This window comes from Triturus cristatus, chromosome 9, assembly GCF_964204655.1.
Source record: "Triturus cristatus chromosome 9, aTriCri1.1, whole genome shotgun sequence".
Lineage (NCBI taxonomy): Eukaryota > Metazoa > Chordata > Amphibia > Caudata > Salamandridae > Triturus > Triturus cristatus.
The window spans coordinates 1,104,781,136-1,104,800,322 of record NC_140592.1 but is presented as its reverse complement, the minus strand read 5'-3'; the positions used below and the strand labels follow the sequence as shown (position 1 = coordinate 1,104,800,322).

Here is a 19,187-nt window from a genome sequence, read left to right as displayed (position 1 = left end):
ATTGTGGAAGCATCAAAATTATCGATCACAAATCGGCCTGGTTTTGCAAGGGGGGCACCTGCATTTTTGGTCCGGGGCTTGGCAGCCATCTAGGAAAAGCTACCAAACACACACATTTCTGAAAACTAGACACTCATGGGAGTCCGGGGAGGTGTGACTTGCGCGGATCCCCCAACGTTTTCCCACCCAGAATCCCCTGCAAACCTCAAATTTAGCTGAAAAAATTTACATTTTCCTCACATTTCTGCGCGGGAAAGTTGTGGTATCACTAGGCTGCCACAAATGTTCCCCCCCCAGGTCTCCTGTAAAAATGGTACCTCACCTGTGTGGGTGGGCCAAGCATTTGCGACACGGAAGGGCCCAAAACATATTGTGGAGACATCATTATTATGTATCACAAAACATCCTGGTTTTCTAAGTGGGGGCAGTTGCGTTTTTGGTCCCGGTCTAGGCAGCCATCTAGGAACCCTACCAAATCCAGACCTTTACCAAAACTAGACACCCAGGGCAGTTCAGGGAGGTGTGGCTTGCGTGAACCCCCCAATGTTTTGTTACCCAGAATCCCCTGCAAACATCACATTTAGCTAAAAAGAAATCACATTTTTCTATTATTTCTGTCTGGGATCACCAAGCCAACACAAATTTCTTACCACCCAGTGTTCCCCTTGGTCTCCCGAGTAAACTTATACCTTACTTGTGTGGGTGGACCAAGGGCCTGCGACTGGGATGAGCCAAGAACATAGGGATTGAGGGGATAGCACTGCAAACTATAAGCGATATTTTTGTAAAAATATATTTTTTAGCAATTTTGCATTGAACACCCATACAAGTGAGGTATCATTTTTATCAGGAGACCAAGGGGAATGCTGTGCGGTAGGACATTAATGCCGGCACGGTGATCTAACACAGAAAAGTAAGGAAAATGTTTTATTCTGTTTTAGAAAGTTCGGGCTCTGCAAGGGATTCTGGGTAACAGAACCTAGTGAGAGCCACACAAGTCACCCCATCCTGGATTCCCCTTTGTGTCCAGTGTTCAGAAATGTGCAGGTTTGCCTAGATGCTCGCTAAGCTAGAGCCCAAAATCCACAGCTAGGCACATTGCAAAAAAGGGTTAGTTTTCTGTGGAAAAATGTGTTATGTCAATGTTGCATTTTGGGATGTTTCCTGTCGCTGGCACTAGGCCTACAGACACAAGTGAGGTACCATTTTTATCGAGAGACTTTGGGAAATACTGGGTGGGCGGAAGTTTGTGGATCCATGAAGATTCCAGAACATTCCAACACAGAAATGTGAAGAAAAAGTGTTTCTTTTTAGGATGTTTGAGGTTTGCAAGGTATTCGGGTAAAAGAACATGGTAAGAGCCACACAAGTCACCCCATCCTGGATTCCCCTGGATGTCTAGTTTTCAAAAATGTATAGGTCTGCTAGGTTTCCTTAGGTGCCGGCAAAGCTAGGGTTCACAATTCACAGCTAGGCACATTGCGGAAAATGTGATGTGTCCATGTTGCGTTTAGGGCTGTTTCTTGTCGTGGGACTACCCACCCAAGTGAGGTACCATTTTTATTGGGAGACTTGAGGAATGCTGAGCAGATGGAAGTGTGTGGCTCCCTGCAGATTCTAGAACTTTCCATCACAGAAATGAGAGAAAAATTAGTTTTTTTGACAAAGTTCGAGGTTTGCAAGGGATTCTGGGTAACTGAAACTAGTGGGAGACACACAAGTCAGCTCATCCTGGATTCACCTGGGTATCTAGTTTTCAAAAATGTATAGGTTTACTAGGTTTCCCTGAGTGTCGGCTGAGCCAGGGTCCAAAATCCACAGCAAGGAACATTGCAAAAAAGGCGTCAGCTTTCACTGGAAAAATGTGATGTGCCCACGTTATGTTTTGGGACGTTTTCTGTCATGGGCACTAGGCCTACCCACACAAGTGGGGTACCATTTTTATCGGGAGAGTTTGAGGAATGCTGGGTGGGAAGAAGTTTGTGGATCTACGCAGATTCCAGAACTTTCCATCACAGAAATGTGAGGAAAATGTGTTTTCTTTTACAAAGTTTGAGGTTTGCAAGGGAATCTGCGTAACAGATCCTGGTGAGAGCCCCATCATTGTTTCCCCTCGGTATCTAGGTTTAAAAAATGTATAGGGTAGCTAGGTTTCCCTAGGTGCCGGCTGAGCTAGTGTCCAAAATCCACAGCTAGGCACATTGCGAAAAAAGGGTCAATTTTCACAGGAAAAATGTGATGTGTCCACGTTGCGAATTGGGTTGTTTCCTGTTGCTGTACTAGGTCTACCCACACAAGCGAGGTAGCATTTTTATCGGGAGACTTTATGGAATGCTGGGGGGGGTGGGGGGGGGGGGGGGGGTTGGCGGTGGAAGTTTGTGGATCTACACAGATTCCAGAACTTTCCATCACAAAAAGTTGAGGAAAATGTGTTTTTTGACAAAGTTTGAGGTTTGCAAGGGATTCTGGGTAACAGAACCTGGTGAGAGCAACACAAGTCACCCGCTCCTGGATTCCACTGGATGTCTAGTTTTAAAAAATGTATAGGTTTGCTAGGTTTTCTTAGGTGCAGTCAGAGCTAGGGTCCAAAATCCACAGCTAGGCACATTGTGAATAAAGGGTCCGTTTTCACTGTAAAAATGTGATGAGTCCACGTTGCATTTCGGGCCGTTTCCTGTCGTGTTACTAAGCCTACCCACACAAGTGAGGTACCATTTTTATTGGGAGACATTGGGGAATGCTGGGTGGGTGAAAGATTGTCCACGTTGCCTGTTGGGCTGTTTCCTGTCGCAGACATTACGCCTACCTGCACAAATGAGGTACAAGTTTTATCGGGAGACTTAAGGGAACACAGATTAGTAGAACAAGTGTTATTACCAATGGACTTTCTTTGCATTTCTTCCTGCCAAATGTAAGACAATGTGTAAAAAATAAGTCATTTGAAAAATGTCCTCTAATTCACGTGCTTGTATGGGTACCCACATTTTTTTGAGATGTGCAAATAACCACTGCTTCTAAACTCTATATTTTGTCCCCATTTCGGAAATATATAGCTTTCCTTGGTACCTATTTTTCACTCTTCATATTTTACCAAATTCATTTCTATATACCTGGTACACAATGAAAAACCACTGCAAGACGCAGCTCAGTTATTGGCTCTGGGTACCTTCGGTTCTTGGTGAACCTCCAAGTCCTATATATCTCCGCAACCAGAAGGGTCCAGCGGATGTAACGGTATATTGCTTTTAAAAATTCTGCCATGCAGATACAGGTGAAAACGTTGGCACAAATTGTTGTTTTTTCCAGCTAAATTTAAATATATTTTTATTTCAATTGTTAATTTCTATAGAAAAACCTAGAAGGATCTACATAAATGACCCCTTGCTGAATTCAGAATTTTCTCTACTTCTCAGAAACTTATAGTTCTCCAGGATCCATTATTGCTTTTACACCACACCCATTTCTACCACTAAATGGATGGAGGTTGAAAGCACAAAAATAGGAAAAATAGGCTATGCCCCACAATTTTGGTTTTCTGACAAAAGTCTGCCTGGTCCTGAAAGATGGGAAGATGGTGATTTTAGCACCACAAACGCTTTGTTGAAACCTTTTGCAGGGCAAAAAACAGACACTTTTTTCTTCAGCACCTTTTCCCCATTTTTCCTAAAAAAACAAAAACCAGCTATATTTTGACCAATTTCTTTGTCTCCTCCAGGGGGATCCACAAACCCGGGGTACCTTTAGAATCCTCAAGATGTTTAAAGAAAAAGATGCAAATTTGGTATGGCTACCTTATGTGGACTAAAAGTTATAGGGGCCTAAGCACAAACTACCTCAAATAGCACAAAAAAAGGCTTAGCACAGGGTGAAAAGGCCTAGCAGTGAAGGAGTTAACCACAACTAACCACACCCAACAGATTAAGTAATACTTGTAAGTGAGATATAAATCAATTTCTTGTACTTGCTTGGATAATCTTGGTAGAGTTCTGTGTATGCACTGTCTTCTCCTCCTTTCAGTGGAGGTGCCTGCCTGGACAGGGATTCACATTTGTAGATTGAAGATAACGGGTCCACCACGGATTTTCCTGATTGTGTGGAGGGAGTTAGTGGTAGTGCTTTCCCTCACTTCCGGGAGGGGCTGGAGCCACAGGATTAGCAGTCTAGCTGTTTCCTGGGTCTACTTAAACACATGCCCACCCGGCGCGCAGCTGCCGCTCCGCCGTCGCGCCAAAGGCAAGCCCATCTTCGCCCGTCCGCACCCAGCCGTCGCCAGGACCCCTGCTCCTTTTAAATCAGGGATTAGCCACAGACAGAAACACTCCTATACAAGCACGGAGCTTTTAGCACTAAGATGGGTAAGTGCTTCCAAATGTACTTCCATGAACCTCCCTGTAATGAAGGGACATTGTGAATGTAGAAACTGCCAATTTCACAGTCTAGAATTGAGGCAGGAAAACTTAAGTCCTCTGTTACCCGCCTCAGGAAAGAGCCACTCTAAGTTGGAACCCAATATTCACCCTCTCCCCCCTAACCCCGCCACCAGCAATTCTAGCCTGGGCTGGCACTGCTTCCTGGCTAATGTCAGATCATTGCCCAAGCATGCTATTGAAATATGGGATTTGCTTTCCTCAGGGTACACCGATATTTGCTTTCTAACGGAAACTTGGCTCAAACCCAGCTCCAGCCCCGCTTTTACGTTGGCGATCCCTGAAGGCTACCGCATTCAAAAGCTTGATAGGCAGTCTAAAGTCGGTGGAGGCATAGCCATTGTTCATAAAGATTCTATTGAGGTAACTATACTAGAACAATGCAGTGGCAATAAACTAGAAATAATTTTTTTCAGCATTGACTTCCAACCTCACTATTGTTGGAAAGGTGCACTCATATACCGCCCGTCAGGCCCCTCTCAGGATTTCTCGCCACAACTTATGGAACTAACCACCCCCTACATTATTTCCACTAAACATTTTTTACTATTAGGAGACTTTAATGTTCATAGCCAGATCTCCTCTAATGTGGATACCTCAAGGCTTTTGGCGGACCTAGCCATCTTGGGACTGGAGAAGATCAATGTAGGCCCCAAACATCTTGCGGGACACACTTTAGATCTTATCTTGACCACTTCTCCCAATATCTGCTGCAAGGCCCCTGCCCACTCACATGATCTGACCACTCTCTACTTAGATTTCAAATAAAAGGACCTAGGGCTACTCCTGCTTCCGCTAAAGCCTCCTGCAGTCTTTGAAGACAATGGCATAAAATCACACCATATAGCTTTGTGGACAAATTTCCGATCAATGCCAATTTGGCACTAGGAAATATCGAGGATTGTCTGGCTAGCTATAATACCATAGTAGAAACAACCCTAGAATAGCTGGCCCCATCAAAATAAATAAAGAAACATACAAGGTCTCTCTAGCCCACTATCATAAGAACCTAAAGAATGCGCGCAGAATCCATATTGAGTCACAACTCAACCAGGCAGGAAAATCCTCTAAAGAACTCTACTGCATCCTCAATTCTTTCACGAATTCCAAGGCCTGCCATAATGAAGTAACTCCTTCTCAAAAACTCTGTGGTAAGTTAGCCAATCACTTTATCCTGAAAAATGAGATTATCTATGATAACATTACTAAAGATAGGGACCTTCTGAATGACATCTCAACCCTTTCTCCCTCACTTAGCCGCTTACCCCTCTCACAACTGATACTGTAGAGTTTCTAATGAAAACTGTCAAATCAGGTTCACCTCAGAATATTCTACCTGCTAAAGTATCTTCAGTACTCCATAAACAGTTCTCACCTGTTTTTGCTCAATCCTTAACTCTTCCTTGAGCAAGGGCCATTTACCACCCAAATGGAAGGTCACCCAAATAAATTCCCATCCGGAAGAAACCTAATGCCCATCAAATGACCTGTCCAACTACCACCCTATCTTTCTATTACCTTTTCTGTGCAAAGTTTTGGAAAAACATATTAATAAATATCTCTCAGATCACATTGAAGTAACAGGATGCCACGACCCCTCTCAGTCTGGGTTTCGACCAAGGTTTAGTACGGAGTCAGCATTGATTGCCGTCACAGCCAACCTAAGACACACCCTGGACAACAGACTAGCAGCACTACTAGTGCGGCTGGATTTGTCAGCAGCGTTTGACACTATATCCCATTCCATCCTACTCAACAGACTAAGAAACATTAGAATCCATGGCCCAGCCTTTCAGTGGTTGTCATGTTTCTTAACCTACCATACTCAAACCATCAACCGCGGTGCCTTCTGATCTCAAACTTCGGAGTTGACCAGGGATCCAGTCGCAGTCCCACTCTGTTTAACATTTATGTGGCTCCTTTTGCGGACTTACTCAGGGAACTGGGCTTCATTGCAATCTCATACGCTGAGGACACCCAGCTTCTAATGGCTTTTGATAAAAACTCTCCCAGTATCCAGTAGACCTTCTCTGAAGGCATGACAGCCATTGCGGCTTGGATGAGGAACAATTACCTGCAGCATAATGCAGGTAAAACGGAGATTATGCTATTTGGAGAAGCTCCTCTACCCTGGTCTCCAGATTGGTGGCCAAGGCAACTGGGTGCAGCCCAGTCCCCCAATCAGTGGTAAAAAACTTAGGTGTACAATTGGACCAAAAACGTACGATGAAGGAGCATGTCACTACCACCGTAGGCTCCTGCTTTCATACGCTAAGCCTCTTGAGAAGGGTCTTCCCTTTTCTCCCAATGACAGTTCGTAAGTCATTCCTTCAGGTATTAGTAATGAGCCGGCTAGACTACTGAACTACTGTAATGCCCTCCTGATCTCAGCCAACGAATCCTCCCTCAAGACTTCAGGTGGTCCAAAACACTGCCGCCCGCCTAGTTTCCAACTCTCCTACCAGGACCGCCTCTCTGCTGCTACTTCATAGACTACATTGGTTGCCTATCCGCAAGCGGATCCGATTTAAGATCTGCTGCACTGTGCACAAGGCACTTAACGGCAATGGCCCTAGCTACCTAGCAGATAGACACACCTGATATCTGCCTTCCAGAACACTCCGGTCAGGCTCTAAATCGCTACTTTTGGTGGTCCGTGTTAAGAAATCCTGCATAGGTGGGAAAGCTTTCTACTACCTAGCCCCCTCCTATTGAAATCAACTTCCCAGCCACCTCCGGAAATGCCCTGATTATCTACGCTCCCGAAAGCTCCCCAAAACTGAGCTCTTCTGAAAATCTCTTCTTTCTCAACTGTAGCACTCCCGTAGTGCGGAGATAACTCTCTGGGGGTGATTTGGGAGCTTTATAAGATATATATAAGATAAGAAGAGACAGGTTCTTCAGGCAATGGGAAGCATGGTCAGGTTTAATGGATGAGATTAGATTAACCTCTGTAATAATATGTGCTGGCAATAGGGATACAAGAGCGACGAAAGATGAAGTATATTGATTACTCTAGTAATAGGTTCTCTAACTCCCCCATCCAATACATCAGCTTCACAAGTGAATGGTCAGAGATCTAGAAACAGAAGCAGCACATGTAAATTAACTGGATGCGAACAAGGTATACAACCAGTTGATGTATGTAGGCATGTTTTAATTGTAGTCCTTAAAACCTTGGCATCAACTGGCTGCAGAGTCAAGCAAAACAATGTAGAAAAGGTTACAACAGAGTTAAAACCACAGGCATAAATAGGGGGAACTGCCAACACAACCAATACAGATTTGTGAAGAAGGCACCAATTCCTTCCACGCCGACTCCCTGCAGACTATGCCATTTATGGGGAGAAACTATTATTCATTTGGTTTGCATATCTGCAGCAATAACGGCTGAAAGAAAGCGATATGTGAAAAACTGCTTCATTGATAGAGGTGATCGCACATGTAGACATGCTATGGTAGTTTGTTTTAGATCAACGGATATTACAATGAACGCTAACTTTACCAAATTTTTTATACTTGCAAAAAAGAAACTGGAGACCAGTGAGTCGAGCCTAGTAAATTTGGAAGTTTTAAATAACTAGGGATAAACTTTGCACTAAACAAGTGAATTTGCACATAACTAATGAAATTATAATTGCTACTATCTATATTAAGTTTGCCTATATGCCTTGTAAAAAATGACTGAATTAATGTTTATAACTTATTTTATGGTACTATTTGATAAAATTGCCCGAACAAGAATATTAGGAATTTTAGACTTATTTGCTATGTTTTAAATGGTGTGTATTAAAAATTGTTTTAATTGTAAGATTTTTATTAATCATACAATAACATTTTTACCTTACACCAATTCCAGTATGGTTCAGTCAGCACAGGCACTAGAAATAAATGGGGCATGGAGTAAGGCAAGCAGGGAATATATACAGGAAGTGCCCTTAAGTGGTTAGGAGAAGGAAAAGTTATGTTAATCTTTTGAACTTTTCAGCCATCGAATATGCCAACACAATTCACTCAAGTTGAACATGGACAGAATCTTTGTTTGTCAGCTTGTTCTTAATATGGAACAATAATCACGCTTTAATTAAGCATCTTTAAGTACTCACCTTTAAGAGAAGTCACTTATCCTTGAAGTCCTCATTTGAATCATAAAACCATACTTACTCTGGGACAAGCACTACAAAAGCAAACGAATCTCTTTCTAAAACAGCCATCCGTTCGAAGAATTCATAATCAAAATCTACTAAGTGCCAGTTCACAGACACCCACAAGCACGCTCATATGTTCTCTTTGTATGACTCCCGCTCACTCACTTTTGCGTGAAAGTATCATCATGATTACAAAGCATCAGTACTTATAAACAGTCATTGGAAGGTGAAAAAGAAAGCTCCATTACCTGATGATGATGGACCCACCAAGCACTAGTGATGACACGAGCATCCCAAGCAGCACTATAGCACACAGCCATTGTGCCAGCTTCAGTCAGTGTTCGAGGTGCTACTGGCTCCCCTAAAATATCACAAATAGATAGCTATTTAGAAACTACTGTGGTCAGTTTGGTAAGGAAATAAGGTTAATTAACAAAATAAATCACACATTCTTATTCTGAGTATTTTCCCCTAGGTTATATGGAAGGAAACCACAAACATGTAAAATCATGAAAATGAATGGTATTGTTTGTTTCTTCACGTATAATGGATCCTTATACTAAATAGTGCATCCACTTTAAATCAGAGGTATGAGAAAAGAAGAGATAGGGCTGAGAACTTAAAATGTTAAACAGCAAACTGTTTTTAAACCAATTATTTCATGCTCAATCAGTCTTCAAATATTTAAGAAAATATACTGAACCATGTCCTCATTGCTAGCTGGGACGATAATAGTGACCCTGTTGACACCCTGATCTTACTTATCTTCCGAAACTGCTAATTCGTCTTTGACAAAGTCCTCCAACACTGTTAGAAAGCACACAAGGGACTGCACACATATTAAATGTTTACAATTGGTCAATCGACAGGGCATAATGAGTTCTTTAATAAATTTACAGTACAAGTAACCTGAAGAAACCCAAAATGAACCACTATCTACCAGAGCTAGGAGTACAAGAGTCACTATGACGAGTAACATACTCCTATATCAAAGACCCTTACCTCCAGTCTCATGGGGATATCATAAAGCGCCCATAATTGAATTAGGCAGAGGTAGCCATTCACAATATTGGTGAGGCTTAGCCAAGAACCTTCAGTACCATGAATGTGCCAAGTGTGGCATCTGCCCTGAATCTTATATCCAGAGTTTGTAGAAAGTGTATAGCAAGGCACATTTATGCTGTGTTGAACCTTACAGCATAAATTTGAATACTGTTTGGGAAGGATGCTACATGGCCTCAGAATATAAGAGACAACCACCACACAATAGAGGACAGTTTGCTTGGTTTAGGGCCTCTACACACAGGAGGAGAGCCGCAGAATATGTGAAGACATGTACATGTACGCTGATCCCTCCTATAATATACAGATCTGTGAGTCAGCTAGTTAAGATGCTTAGCTTAAAATCTTCCTCTAAATAACCCCTTCTTTATACAAGAAACCAGCTATAAAACTAATGTCTAGCCCATCAGTCTCCAACCTTTTATGTAGTAGGAGCTACTTATGTTCAATGAAAATCTCCAACTAAAAATATTGTTAGTGATGTATTAGTGACCGGATCAGTCAAGATTATGTCAGCGGCAACTATATGAAAGATTACAAGCAGTAATGACTTCAGTGCAGCATGCAGGGTTTACAACAGTAATGTAAGAAGGCTTTGTCAATGTTGAATGTCTTTACATGGGTCATACATTACAGGCATTGCTGTAATGGCCCTGGAACTAGGGGAAGGATAGTTCTAAGTCTATCTAATGCCACATGATGTGTCAACTCATATAAGCTTTCAAAATCTTTTGGAAATTCTTCCAATTATTTCTCCAAAATCAGTTGATGCGTTCCAAAAACGTACACATTTGATCTCTAACAATCACTAAATTTTGGTACAGCTATATGAATTCAACCAGGCAAAAGCTTCTTATTTACTAAGGTGGGATGGGAGAGGAGAGGACAATCAGTGGAGAGCTACGAGTAGCTCAGGAGCTACTCGTTGGACAAGCCTGGTCTAACCCACAGAACAGTTGAGCCTAGCGTTATAATTTGCCTTGATACATTCCTCCTCCCCTCTTGTTTTGTCCATCTTGGAATGTACCAGGCATTGGTATCTGATGGTTCCATAGCTGACTCTAGCTGATTGGAACCTGTGGAGGTGAAAGGACAAATAAAGAAGTTGTTAGTGCTTACCGGTGTATGTGCTTCTTTCTGACACCTAGCCTATGTACCTAATCTGCAGATAGGATCCTGCGGATTGCAACACTGTAAATTTACAGCTCAAAACATTTACTCATTTATCCTGGTCTATGATTCCACTTCCACCTCACATTTCTCTTGACAGTGTTTCAGTCTAAGCAGAGGCGAGGGCACGAGGGGGAATGGAGGATGGCAAAAAAAAAAGGGATGCATGTATCCCCTAAATGTGTTATCTATCATTCTGAAGACTATAAATGATGAGCCTGGCTTTTGTCACTCATTTGCAGCCTTCTCAAGTATGTCCTCCTGTAGTGATGTGATTGATTTTCTACAGTACAGGCTATTATTGGCAGGAAACTCCATATACATGAATAGCATACAGGGTGGGAAAGCCTCAGCGCCAAAGTATTCGAATATACAGGAGCCAACCATTGCACGACCTAACTCTTAGTGGCCTGAATCCATGAGGTAGGAGTACTATATGTGAACAAGAGAAACTTGGAGGAAATGATTTGAGCAGCATCATTTCATTCATATAAACCTTATAACCCTCCATTATTTTTTCATATAAAACGTATGGCCCTCAATTGTTTAAAGAGCTTTATTTTTGTTACTGTTTTTATATTTGACAAAATATACAAAGTACTCAACAAGATTTCAAAACATAGAAGTTAAGTTCATATAAAAATACTTAAGTAGTATTGTAATGACTCTTGTGAAGCTCATCTGAGTTTATGTGGTGAACAATCCAGTGGCTTATGGTGAACTACACTAATGGATAATAAGGCAATCAATGTTCTGAATGGTCTATTTGCTTCCTCTTCCTACTTGTATTCTCTGGTAGTCCAAGTGGTGTTTCATAAGTGTAGTCCCTGTTTGATGGCCAGGTCCTCCTGCACTCCAAGAACCATGAAGGAAGCAGGTGGCAGTTTATGATTATGATGTTAGTTGGGATCCCTATTGTCTTCTATCTTTATAGTGAGCTGTCCGCAAATGACTGGTGTCAAAATGACCCCATGTTTCCCTTAATAATCACTGCTACATTCTCCCTTATGACTACAGGGACCACAGTTCTTTGGGGTAACACGCAGGTAGGTCAGCAGTGTGCGACCATTTTGGATTTAGTTATTTAGTGGCTCTTTGAGCCGGGGAGTCGACGGGCTCAGGTTACGCACCTGCGTTGCTACGAGAGGTACATACCTGATAATGATTTTAGCAGCCTACACAGCAACCCTGCACTCTTTCCTACTCCCTGCTGACGAGAGGCAACAACCTCGAAACACGTGTCCAGGGATGGCTAACGCTATTCACACTTGCACTCACGACACGAGCATAGGTGTACTCGCCGACGCTGACTACAGGGACCACAGTTCTTTGGGGTAACACGCAGGTAGGTCAGCAGTGTGCGACCATTTTGGATTTAATTCTCCCTTATGTAATCTGCTCTATGTTCCCTAGGTCTGCCAATTTTTCGTTCCATAGACTTGGAGTTGGCAGGTCTTTACTTAATCATTTAAGTGCTATCCCTGTATCTGAAGCATATTCCCGGAGTCTCAATTTTCATCTTAATTTGGCTGCAGAGGAACAACTTTTAGCATGGTTCAACCCTCATAGTCCCTGGCTTTCCTGTCAGTGTTAACTTGACAGACATGAGATAATTCTAGTCTCAGTTAAGTTGGATGAGAGAATTTTGCCTATGCACAAGAGTAGTTTCTGATTGACTGGCACCATTGTATTCTTCCCTGTGGGCTGTGGGACTATTTTTTGTCTTTGTAGTTCAAAACTTGCAAATGAAATTTGTAATTAAAAGTTTTGTTTTAGTTGTTGTTTGCAGAAGCTTTTTTTACATTTGTTTCTTTGATAACAGAATAATCTGCAAGTTTGAAAACCTCTGGAATTGTTGCTGTGTCGGCAACTGAGCTGCTGCTCTACCATGCCTTTCTTGTGAGCGTTCCACTACTACCCCCACTGCCAATACTCCCACCACCAGCATCAACACTATTATCAACACCATCACTACAACCACCACTTTTACAGCCACCATTACCACTGCCAAAATAAGGACTAGCTCAATTACCACTACCAACACCATCATTACCACTGTTACCACAACCATCACTACTGCAGCAATTACCACCACTGCTGTCCCCACTATCACCAAAATAATTTCTACAACCACTGTTACCACTACTGCTACCATTATCCTCACCACTATCACATCCATTGCCATCAGCACCACTACCACTCCCATCATTACCAGCACTACAACAATGTCCTTCTGAATTTGTGTGTGTAAGAGTATTGTGTGCTTGACAGTGTTATGTGTAAGAGAAAAGGTTTTGCAGGCATGTTTGTGAGAGACACTGTGTGTTTGCTATCAGTAATTTAAAAAAACGTATGGATTGGGATTACCAATGCTCATTATAAAATGTAGCATTCAGTCCATCAGGCTGTTACCTTCCCTGAAGGTAGGTTCTTACTTACCTGCTTTAGTTCCTCCGGCTCAATTTATCATCAACCTACTACCCAAGTTAATGCCACACACCTAGGGGATGGATTGGGCAAATATTGCTCTATTTCTGTTTGGAGGTGGGGGAGTTCATTTGGAGGGATGCAGTATTGTCTGAACGTGCAGACTCTTTTGTGTGGGTCTAAAGTGGAGTTGCCACTGTAATACATGCTTGTTCCTTTCCGATAAGAAACGCTAGTAGTCATCTGGCTAAGTTTGAAAAACTGTTGTATTTTTGCTTCATGTATGACAGACTTCAATATATTTAGTTCAAATCAAGGCCTTATAGTCTGGTGTATTAGGGTAAAGATCTTGTATACTCTCTCTAAAACACTATTTTATCTCATGGTTTCTTGCTGTCCACAGTGTCTGTCAGTCATAACGTTTGTACTGAATAATAGCTTCTATGCAGGTGCACTTGGGTACAGTCCTCGGTATGGTTACTTTATAGGTCCTGTTTCCAATATATAAATGAGTTCCAAATCGTTATTGTGACTACTGTCAAATTTCAGTTCCTGTCTGTCTTGCACAGTGTCACTTATCTCTATTTTAAGAGGTGCATGGCCCAACAATGTAGGATCTTATATCTCAGCTGTCTCCCTCGCAGGTAGTTCCTAGTGGTGGCAGGGGCACACCAAGCCACTCTTCTTATCTTCAAAGCCTTTGGTGCAGCCCCAGTGGGGAACCTTGAGGAAGTGTCATCTCTCTACTGACCTCCCCATCTTGCCCTTACCTCCTACCTTTCTAGGCCACTGCAAGTCCTTATGCTCAGGTGGGGAAAGTTTTTAGGCTATTCCTTCACGTGGGAAACCACCCAGGGTGGTGGGATAGTGTGGAATGTCCCATCACCCGTTTTATATCACCAGACACCGTGGATCCAAGGACATTTGAGTCACCGATAACAAAAAAGAACAAACAGGAGCCTCCATAAAGCAAGACTCCACGCCTCCGACACCGCCATTAAGGGCAGCCTGGGAGAGAGACCTCAGCACACAGACAGAAGAGATAGTGGGCGTCCATAGGCGCTCTCACACGCACTGTGTCCTGCAATGCTAGATTTAAACTAACCCACTATAATTTCCTACACCGCACTTACCTGACACCGGTAAAGCTAAACAGTATCTCACACGATAAAGACAGCAGATGCCCGAGGTGCGCAGCAGAAAATCCAAACTTTATTACCTTGGCATGGGAATGCTCGGTGGCGAGTCAGTTCTGGACGGGGGCGGCTCATAAGATACGAGAGGTTACTGGCCTTCCGTTACGGAAAGAACCACTGTAATGCTTACTAGCCCAAGTAAAGAAGCCCAAAAAACGGAAACCACCCTATAAATTGTTGCAACTAATGCCAGACGTAGGGTGGCCATAACATGGATGGGGCAGAGAGGCCCGAAGGTACTGATCTGGCTCAAAGATGTTCATGAGTGCACACTGCCTGAAGAAGCACGTATAAAGCTCACACATAGAGATGACAAATTACAAGCAGATTTGACAGAATGGCGGAGTTGTGTAATGCTGGGCTAACGGTGGGGAGCGAGTCTGCTAAAAGTGCCTCAGAAACAGGGGGGGCGGGATGGATGAGGAAAACCAACACGAAAGTGAACACCAGGGAGAATAAATGCCCTAAGGGTGTGTCTTGTGCTTAAATGGTCTACCCCATGCTCCGTTCCGTAATGTAATGTACTATATATAAGATTGATTGTGTACCCCTCCTATCCGTGTTTTTACCTCCGAAGCTGCAACCTAAGCCAGAACAAGGAAGATAATGCACTGTATGCTGTACTGTTGATGTTTTGATCTTATTGTACAACGAAAAATTAAGTTTATAAAAAAAAAAAACAGAACAGGCTAGGTAGAGGGAGAAATAAGAGAAAGGGTGAGTAGGACAGTAGGACCATAATTAGATTTCACACTAATCCTACAGCGCTTCTCAAAAAAGTTAACTCAAGATCAAAGGCCAACCTCCTACAAGAATGGAAGACCAAAAGTTAATTACCCTCAAGATTAGTGAAATTTCTGGGCAGACCGTCTAATATGACTGGTAACCTTACAGAGTGACAAACTGAAACCTCTATACCGGATGACAAAGTCCATTTCAAGATACTGAAACTGCTGCTTTCGGAGCTGTGTGGCATGGCACGGATCTGAAAACATTTATCCTGTTGCCCTTTGGGACCATCAACATTGTCCTAGTAGACTTCGTTAGAAGCACTTCCCTATGTTTGTATGAGTCCAAGCTGACAACAACGGTGCCTAGGTCACTTAACGTAGTTTCTGGACCTTCACTTCAAATTCTGACATCTCAGCGTATTTTGGCTTAAAATCTCTGAGTTAAAGAACTGCAGCAAAATGGATTTGATGCATTTTCTCTTTGGAGTTTTTGGGACCCCTTGAGGGCAACTCATAATTTTCTAGCTTTCCTATACAGATAATAGCATAATCCATTAAAATACTATGGATTCTGACATTCAGAACCATTTTTAAGAATTAGTTAATCCAAGAATGTCACTTTGCTATTCAGGTTCTGAACTTTGTGTTCTGGTGTTCAATTCTGCAATGGATTTTAGCCACTGCTACCTTCACCCCTCTGGCATTGTCAGATACAACTTGCAGTGATTTTTTTCATGTCTTTTAGTATTGCAAATAAGACCATTTCATAATGAGAGAAAATGACTAGACATGAATCGTTGCGGCTATCTTTTAAGTCTTCACTCAGGCCCTCTGTAAAAGCAAGCTCTGCCTTATCTCTGGCAGGTTTAGTTTTTTACTCCCCTTGGAAGGCCTTATTATCCTTCAAATATAGACCGATCATTCATCTACTTAGTGTGCTATCATGACAGTCCAGAATTCGAAGAAAGGGCAACTGCATTCCTTGAGGTCTTCAATGATGTCGTACTGCTATTGTGCCACTGGTAGCAAACCTCAGGGCTCATGTCCGACAACTCAGAATCCTTGCACTGGCTGAGATTCCACCCATCTCTCTCTTTACACTCACCCTCCCATCAGGCTCCAGTAGCACTAAAGTCCAAAAATATCAACTTTATGTTTAAAGGTTGCCCAGCCTTCATCAGTCTAACACCAAGTCAGACCCTGAGTGAGGTTGTCAAATGCACTCACAAAGAGAGATGCACATCAGTTCTCCTAAAACTTCAAGATGTCCTCAGGGTAACATGAAATAATTTTTTTGGATAAATGCAGATCTTCTCGGAGAAGGGACAAGAAAGGTTGCTTTCTCATTCTGCCAGTAACTGCTTTAAGAATGAAAGGTTCTCACTTGAAAGTATGGGAATGTCTTGCATTGATTTTCCATACTATATCATATGCCCGTTTATGGATGTGGAAAAGGATACATACTCAATGTAACTGATGTTGAGGGACTACTGCAATGAGAAAAAGATCATTATTTGGGAGGAAACACAAATTTGGTGGTACTGCTACATCCGTTTCATTTTGGAGGTAGCCTAAATATTTGTCCCAACATTTTCTCATTTACTGTTCTTCCCACCATACATAAGTCAAAACTTTCCAGAATGTGTGCTCCTCACCTGTGGAATACCAACATTTGTATGTGATCTTGGGGCACACAGTTAAAGGTAATTCACTAAGTGTGCATCACTTTTAAAAATCCAACTAGTGAAATAAAATGGCATCTCGTACAAAATATTTAAGCTAGAAAGTAAACATCATTCACAAAAGAGGAGTTACCTGTGGGGTTCTTGATGACACAGCTTGTTGCACCATGCAGATCAGCATGAACATAAACATCACCTAAACAAAGACCAACAAATGTCATTAATGAAACCAGCAGTGACAAACCTTGATGACTGATGACTCGAAATATAGGGCCTGAATTTGAATATACCCCAATGCACTTGTAAAAATGTGGACAGGATATCCATCACATTTGTGATTGAATACCAGTGAGCCAAAGTCTAAATCATGCCCATAGTTCTTTAGTATCAATGAACAAATCAACAAATGATTTTTCATGTTTAATTCAAGCCACAATGCTACTCCAAAGTACAGCTAGTTCATTCAAACCCTTGGGCAAGGTTTCAGCAATAATTAAAAAAAATTATGTGATATCACACATTAGTCCCACTGTATACAGTATGGCCAGTTAATAGAACAATTAGTAGGAAAGAATCTTCTAAAAAGTATGATAGTATGTTTATTGAATGTGTATAGCCTCTGTTATCTTAGAAAATATACACAAAGATGAGTAAATGTTGTTCACAATTCACGGCACACAAAGATGAGTAAATGTTGTTCACAATTCACGGCACACAAAGATGAGTAAATGTTGTTCACAATTCACAACAGCAGCCAACACATGTTTTTATTCCATCACTTAGATTTTAGGAAGAATACAAATTCTAGGTATATATTATGAATACTATCTCAATTTACATTTTGTCAACTTTAGTTATTTTTCTCTTAATGAAACCAATGTTAAAAACAACTCTCATTTGTTGAAACGGATTTTGGTGAGAGACAGTTGGCTAGAGCAAGTGTCTAATACCGATGATTTGCGTAACCAGGCTAGTGCGAGTCCTAAAACCAGTCAAAAGCTTAAATGTGCACGAAACACCAAATCCTGGTGAACTATGAACCAGATCAGCTATGTCTTGCAAATATGAAAATCTGGAATATCACTATTGCCAATCAAAGACAGAAAAAGCATTAGTCAATCATATGTTGCATATTTTCTTTCCAAACAATGCTGATTAATAAACATTTTCCAGTTACATCTCCTGTATCATTCATTGGTATAGTTTGCAACATCACAATCCTCACTAGGGTCACAGGCAGGCAGTTAGGTTTTTGTATAAGTAAGTCAGACCAATAGGTGAAATGTTGCCTTCAAATAAGGGAGAAAGAACCATAATTCAAAACTATCAGGTTTCAAGATCCATTTTAAACTTATTCAAAAGTAATTCATTTTAAATGTAGGGGTAAGTTGTTCAAAAGACATGTCCCTAGTACTTCCAATCCAATGGCGTGCATTATGGATGCAGTACAAGCAGAAGGAAGGGTCAAAGCAGGCTGATGCGTGTGTATCTTTTTTTGTAAATAGATGGGAGCAGCTCTATATCTGCATTTAAATAGGTTACAGATACATGTAAATGCAAATGTACCCAGGCAGACATGCTCTAGCCACTGCGTACATATAACGACATAGAAAAAGGAACAGAGAATCACATGGTCTCAGGGTGAACCCTTTTGGAAAGCGTAATTAGAAAGAAATGAAGAGGCAAAATAATTAGAGAAAGTAAAAACCTACAGTGCAACAAGCATATCGAAAAATGACATTAAAGATAGGTGAAATGTAACTACTGAGATTGTTTGCTGCACCTGCAATGCTGTGCTCCTTTAGGATCAAGAAGGGAAGGATCACCTCTAGATCAAACAAAAATGCCTCATCTACAAGAGATGATGCTACGATCTCTTATCACACAAGCACAGTGAATATTTAAGAGATACTGTATACAATCTGCTTTCAACGTGGAATAACCCCTGCTACCACAGTCTCAACGACGTTTTAACTTTAGTTGAATGCAAGTAGGAAATATTGACTATCAAATCCACTGCGGGCCACCATTTATCAAGCTATACTTCCTTTGATGAATTGAAGTGACATAAGTTTAGTGTGAAACTGTCACTTTCATCACATTGCCTCAAGTCAGGAGAGGCTGAAAGAATACAATCATTGCTTGCTTGTCACAGGAAGTCCCACCTCATCACTGGGAATTCCAGGCTAAAAACAATTAGGCAAATTAATAGTCATTCATCTTGGAAGTGGATAAAAACGACACCATTTGGTTTGTGAATCTAGAAAAACTGCATCTTAAAAATAATCTGACCAAAATTGTCACATTTCTGTTTGCTGACACTTTCATAAAAAATAATTACCAA

At 41.6% G+C, this 19,187-nt stretch overlaps 1 protein-coding gene across 2 annotated transcripts in view; it reads right to left on the bottom strand.

Moving 5' to 3' along the window:
• The window catches only part of NEMF (nuclear export mediator factor), a 453,826-nt gene that overhangs the window by 173,130 nt on the left and 261,509 nt on the right, over positions 1-19,187 (bottom strand). For both annotated transcript variants that reach the window (XM_085627010.1, XM_085627011.1), the window contains exons 18-19: positions 16,977-17,039; positions 8,824-8,936 (exon numbers count right to left, since the gene is read on the bottom strand). In XM_085627010.1, the coding sequence (XP_085483136.1) occupies positions 8,824-8,936; positions 16,977-17,039 (176 nt within the window). The remainder of the gene's footprint in view (positions 1-8,823; positions 8,937-16,976; positions 17,040-19,187) is intronic.